Source organism: Elgaria multicarinata, chromosome 12, assembly GCF_023053635.1.
Source record: "Elgaria multicarinata webbii isolate HBS135686 ecotype San Diego chromosome 12, rElgMul1.1.pri, whole genome shotgun sequence".
Lineage (NCBI taxonomy): Eukaryota > Metazoa > Chordata > Lepidosauria > Squamata > Anguidae > Elgaria > Elgaria multicarinata.
Genome location: NC_086182.1, coordinates 32,326,089 through 32,335,379, shown reverse-complemented (window position 1 = coordinate 32,335,379; position 9,291 = coordinate 32,326,089). Strand labels below are relative to the sequence as shown.

Sequence of the window (9,291 nt, the reverse complement as noted above, 5' to 3'; positions counted from 1 at the left end):
CGTCCCAATTACTAACCTAGCAGCTGTGTTTTGCACAGATCTAAGAGATCTTCCAAGGCAGCTCCCCCCCCCCCTTTGGAGTGAAGAGTGGAGGGATGGGCTTCTCTCCCTACCGCTCATGTAACCAGGGTAGCTGTAATTACCCCCCTTCCTATATCACCCTGGTCGAAGCCTCTCGTATATCATCTCTCTTTGCCCGTGTGAATGAGGCACTGGAGAACCAAACCCATTCCGCCTCATCTCGCCTTCCTTTGCATGCATAACGCCCGGCGCCTGAAGCAGCACAAGGGCCTATCGCTCAACGCAGAGTTCGAGGATTCACTCGAAACCCAACTGTCCTCAAAGGAATGTTGCTCCCGCGCCTTCTCGAACATGCAAGAGGCCATCCCAACGATGAGGTGAGCATGGCGAGAGTTACAAGTGATGGCAATGGTGATATGTTAATGGCCGTGTGTTTCATGTGCCCCCTCCCCATTCAGCCTCCTTCCATCACACCCCAGTCTTGGGTAGGGAGACCAAAGATGAGCAAAGCCAGGCTGAGCAGTTTCGCCTGCCTCGCACCCGTTCCCCAATGGGAGAAGGCGTGGGGCAGGCAAAGCCACGTGGCTGCCCCATGCACAGCCAAGCTGGTTCCTGGCAGATGCACTGTGTGTAACATAAATCCTGTGTACATACCAGGTCCCAATTATGTCTGAGAGCATGGCCACCATGCCCCTTACCACATCAGGTGTGTGTCCACATCCATGACATCAGGCATGGGGCCACGCCCCTTACATGATGGAGGGCTTGGTGGGTGGCATCACCCGCCCCCCCCCACTCAGCCTATTGCAATTGTACCACCACTGCAAGTGGTTTGCTTTATCCCACTAGTTCAACATTTCTTTTAGTTATGTGGTATCAGTTGGCCCTAAAAATCTTGCACAGCTATTTCAGGGTTAGGACTGACCCATTTGTTTAGATCCATATATCTGCCCCTGAACCGACTTATTGACCTGGTTTGGACCACACCACAGCCCATTGTGAATGAATTTACCCACAAGGAGCTGCAGCGCGTGCCTTGCATAACCCACAGTCTGTTATGCAAGGCTTGTTTAACCCTCAAATAACCCTCCCCAGCCAGCTTCAAACAACACGAGAAGTCACAGCAAACCCTGGAAGGGCTGTTGCATATTCATAATGGAGAATGGCACATGCCATGGCACCTTGAATGTTAATTAATCCACGATGGGTTTTCATGTCATCTGAACTGGCCCTTCCAGGAGCTCAAGGTGGCCTACATGGTCAAGTCCCTTGTATCCTCCCCACAGCCCTATGGAATAAGTAAAGGAGAGGGGGGAAGAGGGAGAGATCCTGTGCACTCGGCACCTGGCATGAAGGTGTGGGAGCCCTGCATTATTTATAATATTCAGTGTTTATAACATTTTCCTTAAATGCTCCACCTACATTATCTCAGTCATCTGTACACACAACCCTCTAAGGTAGGCCACTATCACTATCTATGTATGGTAGATAATGAGGTCTGGAAACTAAAATCTCAGGTAAAGCCATCTATCACAACCTCCCCCAACTTGGTGCCCCCCACAGATGCATTGGACTACAACTCCCAAAATCCCCCATCTACAATGGGAGTTGTTGGAGACAAAGACATCTGGAGGGCACCAGGTTGGGATAGGCTGTGCTAGCGAGTCCACGGCTAAGGCAAAGGTGAACACAAGAGTTCCCAGCTCAAAGCTACATCCATTTACTGCGAGACCACACACAGAATGAAGCCTGACTCTGTATGCTTCTCTTTCATCAGTTCCCCAGCTGAAAGCTGCCCTTCCGCCATTACTGAAGCAATAACCACAGAAGACCAGCTAGCCCGGCTAACTGAGAAATTGGTGCAACTCCTGGAGAAGGAACAGCAGGACTTCAGGAGTTCCGCTTATGGAAACTCAGCATTTGATCAGGCTGAGGCCATCAGCTTGGAGAAGGACTCCTTGCTGAGGGAACTAGAAATGCTGGCGGCAAGGAGGCCTGAGTGAGTCTCCAGTGGCCTTATAAGAGCAACCAGGGATGGAGGGAAGAAAACAGAAGTGAGTTGAGGATGTGTTTCAATTGTTTCTCTGAGCAATTAATATGATTGATAACCTGCCCTTCCTCACAAGGAGTCCAGGGATAGTAAATTTATTTATTTATTTAATTTATTTATTTATTACATTTCTATACCGCCCAATAGCCGGAGCTCTCTGGGCGGTTCACTATCTGTTCACTAGTTAAAAAAGAAATGGTTAGTAAGACTCTGCAATTATAAGAGAAGGGTCTCTTATAAGTCATACCAGATCCTTCCTTCCTGACCCCATCTTGCTGCTGTTTGGACTTAGAGATACGGCTAGCAATAGACCACAAGGAAGTACAATAAAAGAATTTAAAAAGTGGCTAACTGCATTTCTGATTGTTTTCACGTGCTACCTTGGCAACATGGTTGTTGCATTTTAGAACAAGGAAGTGGGGAGTAAACCTTACAAGAGCGGGGCAATATCACTTAATGTCCATGGCTCCTGCAGACAAGATATATTAAACCAAACTGGAGAGAGAACTATGAAGAGGCAAAGATTTGCAGCATTTGTCTTGTCTAGATTAGGCTTATATATGTTTGCCGTCATCTAGTCCATTACTCGCATCAGACACCAGTTGAGAACTAGAACAGCTTCCTTGGATTTAGATGGAGTTGGGTGTCACCAATATGCCGGGGGCACTGAACCCCAGACAGTCTCTCCAAGGGTTTTCAGGTATACGTTGAATAGCATAGGGGATAAGATGGGACACCAAGGCTAACAGCCACAATGTCAAACAGGAATCAATCAGCAGCACCTTCTGAGATTGCCCCTCCAAGATGGGCTGGCGCCACCATATAACAGCATTTCCCAGTCCCATCTCAGATAGACACCCCAGAAGGATATCATGGTCAATGGTAGTGAAAGCCACTGGAAGGTCCAGCAGAACCGACGGGGACATCTTTCCACTGCTCTGTTCACAGTGTAGATCATCCACCAAGGCATCCAAATCAGTCTCTGACCCACAACTAGGCCTGAAGCCAGATTGGAATCCAATTTGCCCATGTTGTCTTGAGCAGTTCAAGGACAAGAGATGCTTCCAGACAAGGCTTTTTTGTGTTCAACTGCAAGCCTTATTCACAGAATTTTATGAGAGGTCCACACATAGATTTCCACTTATAGCCCACCTGTGTTCTTCCACAGTTTCTTCAAGGGAAACAAAAGATGGAATAGGTGCACGATGGGTTTTGAATGCTATCGCCAGGAGATCTCCACTTGGAAGTACCTTAGTTCTGATGAACATCTCATGGTTCCTGACCCACAGGAAAAAGAGTCCATGCAATGTGTGTGTTTGTCATCCTATTACACACACCCCTTAACAAATTCCTTTCAGAAAGCCATGTCACATTTTCAGTGTTCCTGTCCTCCCCTCTTGATCAAGATGCCAGGACAATTTTTTTTAAAAAAAACCACACATTTCATTTTATTAGTAACTGGATTTCCTTTTTAAGTTTTCCACAAGTGTAATTCTGCAGTTCGGTTTTCAATCGTGCCATAAAAACACATTAAAATCATTTTTAAAAAAGAGACTTTAGCATCGAGTGCTTATTTTAAAAGTTGCAAACACGAAAAGGAATTTCTAAAAAAGAGAGGTGGAGACAGGAAGAGACAAGAATTGTAATAAATGACTGAAGAGGGTTTTCTCCTGGTGAAGCTCCTAACGTCCTTCCAGGCTACAAAGGTTCATTCTTCCCCAGGGTTCACAATTCAGTGAGGAAGGCAGTGTCCCTGTATTATCGGTTGGAGTTGACCCAGTGGTATCTGTCTATACGAGGACCAGCGAACGCGGCTGATGGCCGGCAGGCCTTGTAGCCCTTGTACTGAAGGTAGCAATCACTGGCTGGGTTTGGGTGGACTCCATCAGGGCCGTGCACTTTCCTGCGAGAGTACTGAGCCCAGATGTGGAATGGCTCGCCACACTGGGACCAGACAAAGAAGTTGAAGAGGTGGAAAAGTAGGTTGGTTTTGTGCTGTTCCAAAGAGTACAGAAGAACTCAACCCAACCCTGCTTTGAACTTCAACATGGTCAGGAGCTTCAGGCAACCTTGGCTTAAGGGATACCCCTAAGTTATTTGGGGTGGGGATGAGTCTGCAGCCAGAATTTCTCCTCTCAGTATTGATGTTCATGCTGACTATCATCCCGGCATTCTGGATGTCCGTGCTTTACATCACATACAGTATTAAATATTAAATATCACTGCAGAGTGACAATTTATGACATTTCATATTTGATGCCTGATGTTAGTGTGATCAGTGTAATGCCAGCTCAGAGAACAGCCTGCCCCATCGGATCCAAGATACTATACACTCCCATCTAAGGCTCTCTGTGCCAGCCCAAGACATATCTGCTTTCCTGTCCTTCCCCCTCTATGTAATCCTTTCAGCAACTTAAAAACAAGACCACAGAAGTTCCCACCCTGCCCTTCAGTATTCGTTTAACAGGATCCCCCCTTCAGCATGCATTTCTTCAAACTGTAAACCCTCTAGAGCAGAGATATCAGTATGTCTAGCCAGCCCCCACCATTACAGTCTTTTGTCCAAGTCATTCTAGCAATGGCAAAAAAAAACACAGAGAGAAGGGAGTCCGTGGCGGCTGAGCTAGGCACAGAGCCAGATCTGCTCACTCATCCATAGCATGCAGCCCACTCACCTGGTACACACTGTTTGGGTTGCTAACCGTAGGGATGCTTTTGGGCTGCGTGATGGAGCTCTCCTCGTCAGAGGAAGTGCTCGATTGGTGGTCGTATGTCAGGGCCTTATCCACAGCCTGGCGGATGCACTGAGAGATGTCGTGGTCCTCTTCGTTGCCTTCAAAGTGAGCCACCGTGAAAGGCAGGTTCTTCTCACCGTATCTAGACAGAGGGGTTCATTGGGCAAGGCATCAGGCAGCTGCAGGTATGACGACCAAAGCAACGGGCCAGGAGCTACTAGACTTCCTTTTGGGATACAGCGGGTCTCCCCTCTGCAACAAGCTACGCAAAGCCATTTGTGCCCGTTTGCATGAAGCGAGTCCGTTTTACAAAGGTGTGCCCTTACTTAGCACAAATACCTGCCATTTTTCTCGCTAGCCAGGGCACTTCATATAACACAATCTAGAAGGAATCCTTCTGACGGTCCTGTAAGGTAGGCCCAGGGTTCAAGGACCAAGGCTTGGAGACTGAAGGGGGACGGGATTGACTAAAGCAGTGGTTCTTAACCTTTTTGGTGTCACACCTCCCTTGTGAAAAATCTTACGGCCCACGCCTCCCATGTGTTAACGGCCCAAAATTTAGGCTTAGGCAGGACGAGTTTGCATTTTTAGTTCTGTCTCTGGACTAAAAAAAATGCATATTCAATGAAAGGAACACAAACACAAGCAATGAATAATTTTGTAGCCGACTGTGGAGGAGTCTTGTTTGTTTGTTTGTAAACCACCCCTCAACACTTGGAAGATCCCAGCCGCACAATCCAATCAAGTTTAGGGAGAAGAAGCCTATGCTGGGAGTTGTAGGTTAGGGTGACCCTGGGGAAAGGAGGACAGGGCTCCTGTATCCTGTAACAATTGCATAGAAAAGGGAATTTCAGCAGGTGTCCTTTGTATATATGGAGAACCTGCTGAAATTCCCTCTTCATCACCACAGTTAAAGCTGCAGGAGCTATATTAGAGTGACCAGATTTTAAAGAGGGCAGGGCTCCTGCAGTGTTAACTGTTGTGATGAAGAGGGAATTTCACCAGGTTCTCCATATATACAAAGGACACCTGCTGAAATTCCCTTTTCTATGCAATTGTTACAGGATACAGGAGCCCTGTCCTCCTTTCCCCAGGGTCACCCTAGTATTGGGGGAAAGGGCACAACACAAGGGGCGCTTTTAAAAATATTTTTAAAAAATTGAAAGAAGAAAGGAACAACTTCTTAAACTTCAAAAGGTGGAAACCCTGTCACTTTCCCCAAGGAGAAATTCTCTGAAAATTTCTCCTTCCCCAAGCCTTTTTGTCCAGAGTTTTCGTTTTCCTCCCACCCCTCCACGAAATGCCAAAAAATGGAACAATCAACATTTTCGGCCCAGCTCAACTTTTTGCAATAAACCGGGGGGGAGGGGGGGGGAAGTGACTTGGAACAAAGCAGTCACTTACCTTGAAAGATTGATTGTTCTTCATGAACGCTAACGCACATGTAGCAGGTAACAATAACTACGATAACGCCCGTGGTGTACAAATGAGCTACGTCGTAGCTCCCAAGATAAGTAGAAAGAAATAAGGTTGGGCCAAGCTGCGCTGCTATGTACTTATAAAATAAAGAATTTATAGTTGAGAGGCTACTCCCACCTCCCCTGGAGTCAGTCCAAATCTCCCCTGGGGAGGCGTACCCCACCGGTTAAGAACTCCTGGACTAAAGCAAGCCAGTAAGTTCACGGCATAAGAGAATTTCAAGCCTGAGTCTCCTTGATTCATAGCTCAGCTTCTTAGTCATTTCACTACACCAGCATTTCCCATCCTACAACTCTCAGAAAACCTACGTTGGCTGGGGAATTCTGGGAGTTGCAGCCAAATCCATCTGAGAGCAGATGTTCATGGTGCTACTAGGTAATTTTAGACCCTGGACTTCATGATTTTAGATAGCCATCTGTATTACTTCCGCTAACATTCCTCCGTACCCGTTTCAAGGGCCATTCTGACATTCCTGAGATGCTAGCACAACAAGAAAACTGTTGGCAAATTCTGATGTACGCAAACAAATAAAACGGATGAGCATATGCAGTTGCGCAACTTACTTCCATTATGGCACCGTTCTGAGTGCAAGAATAAAATGGAGTTTGCTTCAGTACCTGCTGCCCTCTGGGTGGTCCTCTGGGCGTCACACCTTGGCGAGCTCCTTTAGAATTCTGACTGGCTCTTACTGAAACCCGGAGTGGATTCACCGCCCACAGACACTATGGAGTGGGGAAATCCCCTCCCCCAATGTAAACTATGAGCAGGGCTCCAACCTGCCATTGATTCTGCATTGAACACCCCATGGTTCCACCCAAAAGGCTTAGCCACTGAGCCCACTGGAGTGCAAGAGAATAGAACTACCCACAGGAGGCTATATTTAAAAGGCCTTCTCCAAAATCAGCCAACCCTTGCTTCATCCACTCTCCGGGAAAGTGCTTTAATTCCCTCCAAACAGCTCACCTGCAGGAGACTTCAAATGGATCAACCCAGACAGTCAACTCCTTCGGTAAGCCAAGGCTCCTGAAGTCCACATTGCTCTCTGCACACGCTTGGTCTAGCAAAGGATCTCTAGCATTGAATTGGTTTATCCTTATGCACCTGTACAAGAAGTGGAACATGGCCAGGCCGGGCCTGTCATTTTATTAGTATTTATTATTACATTTATATCCCATCTTTTTTCCTCTTCCTTGGAAGCCTCAGCAGCTTACACAGTCCTCCTCCTCCTATCCATTTTATCCTCACAATGACCCTGTGACGTAGATTAGATCAAGAGTCAGTGACTGTCTCACAGTCAACTAGTGAGACTCATGGCTCAGTGGGGACTTGAATCTGGGTCACCCAAGTCCCAGTCCAACACTCTAACCACTACACCCTTGTTCCACACAGTTCAATGTTCTCTTAGCATCAAGAACAGCAATGCCATGCAGCCCATATTAACTCTACCTGTATGGAAGTTGGGAGTGAGGGGAGGAAACATTGGCTGAAGTCTCCAACATGCGTTGGCAACAGGGTGCAAGTAAGGTGTTTTTGGCTGCACATCTAACCCCCCTTTGACTGCTGTGCATATTTTACATGACACAGAGATTTATTTATTCCATTTCTATCTCACCATTTTCCTCTTGCAAGGAACCCAAGGCGACTTACATGATCCTTCTCTCCATTTTATCTTCACAGTAACCCTGTGAGGTAACTAGGCTGAGAGTCAGAGGCTGGCCCACAGTCATCCAGTGAGCTTCATGGCCAAGTGGGGACTAGAATCCAGATCTCTTGGATCTCAGTCCAATGCTCTGACCACTACACCGGCTCTCTGGTGCAAGCCTGCCTTTCTTTCTTTCCTTTCACCTAATCATAGAATAGTAGAGTTGGAAGGGTCCTATAAGGCCATCGAGTCCAACCCCCTGCTAAATGCAGGAATCCACCCTAAAGCATCCCTGACAGATGTTGTCCAGCTGCCTCTTGAAGGCCTCTAGTGTGGGAGAGCCCACCACCTCCCTAGGTAACTGGTTCCATTGTCGTACTGCTCTAACCGTTTTTCCTGATGTCCTGCCGGAATCTGGCTTCCTGTAACTTGAGCCCGTTATTCCGTGTCCTGCACTCTGGGATGATCGAGAAGAGATCCTGGACCTCCTTTTTGTAATGCCAAAACTTATATGCTTTGTCATGTATATAAGTGGTGAGGAGGAGCAAGAGATGCCATGGCTTACTTGCTCACTGGCTCTCTGTCTGCCAAGCAAGCAATGGGTAGCAAAGAGGATCAGGAGCAATAGCAGCAGGCCACAATGATGTTGAGAAGGAAGACCCACTGTAGGAGGAGGCCCATGAAGGGTGTCTTCACCCAAGGGCCTTCAAAAACCCAGAGCCAGCACTAGCAGGAATAATGGATTTCTAGAGGAAAACAAGTCCCCATTTTGCAGACAAACTGGGCAAATAAATGAGTGAGGGGCACACCTGTGACACTTACCTGAAAGCTTGCCCCTTCGAGGGATTGTCAGGGTACCAGTGGTTTTTGTACCTCTCGAACAGAGTCGTCAGCAGCTTGGATGCAAACATCTCCAGCTGGGCCTTGCTCAGTTTGTTGTGCTTCTTCACCAGGCGTGTGATGAAGAACACCATAGTAGCTATTTCATCTTTCATGTCTTCTTTTGAATTCCAGGCACAAGACAAAACCTCTTGCTTTGGTCGTAGAAATGGAAGACACCAAAATGGGGGGAGAAAAGAAGATCAGAGGCTTGTTGGTTTTCATAGGGTGACCATATTTGGGAAACCAAAAAAGAGGACACCTAGTGTGTGTGGGGGAAGCAGCTTTCTGAGTCCTGCAGAAAGTACGTTATTCCCCCGCCACCTTAAAGAACCCGATTGGAGTGGAGGAGGGGAAAGGATTTCATTCTGCACCACCACCATCCACTCCAATTGGGGCCTTTTCTATAATGTTCACGAATGACCCACTTTCCCCTTTAAGACCTCAATTGGAGCTCAGGGTGGGGGAATGATGTGCCTCAAGAA

The 9,291-nt window shown here is 47.2% G+C and overlaps 1 protein-coding gene across 1 annotated transcript; it reads right to left on the bottom strand.

Moving 5' to 3' along the window:
• Window positions 1-3,829: 3,829 nt before the first annotated feature.
• On the bottom strand, window positions 3,830-8,922 carry BTG4 (BTG anti-proliferation factor 4). The gene is made up of 4 exons (XM_063139354.1): window positions 8,750-8,922; window positions 7,249-7,386; window positions 4,747-4,948; window positions 3,830-4,015 (listed from the first exon to the last, which is right to left on the bottom strand). Exons 1-4 carry the CDS (start codon window positions 8,920-8,922, stop codon window positions 3,830-3,832), a joined length of 699 nt encoding a protein of 232 aa, XP_062995424.1.
• Window positions 8,923-9,291: the final 369 nt, after the last annotated feature.

Coding starts and splice junctions, on each gene's coding strand:
- BTG4 (XM_063139354.1), bottom strand. CDS start 8,922: ATGAAAGATGAAATAGCTACTATGGTGTTCTTCATCACACGCCTGGTG. Junction 7,387..8,749: donor TCGAAGGGGCAAGCTTTCAG/GTAAGTGTCACA, acceptor CTTCTTGTACAG/GTGCATAAGGATAAACCAAT. Junction 4,016..4,746: donor ACCCAAACAGTGTGTACCAG/GTGAGTGGGCTG, acceptor GTCTGGTCCCAG/TGTGGCGAGCCATTCCACAT.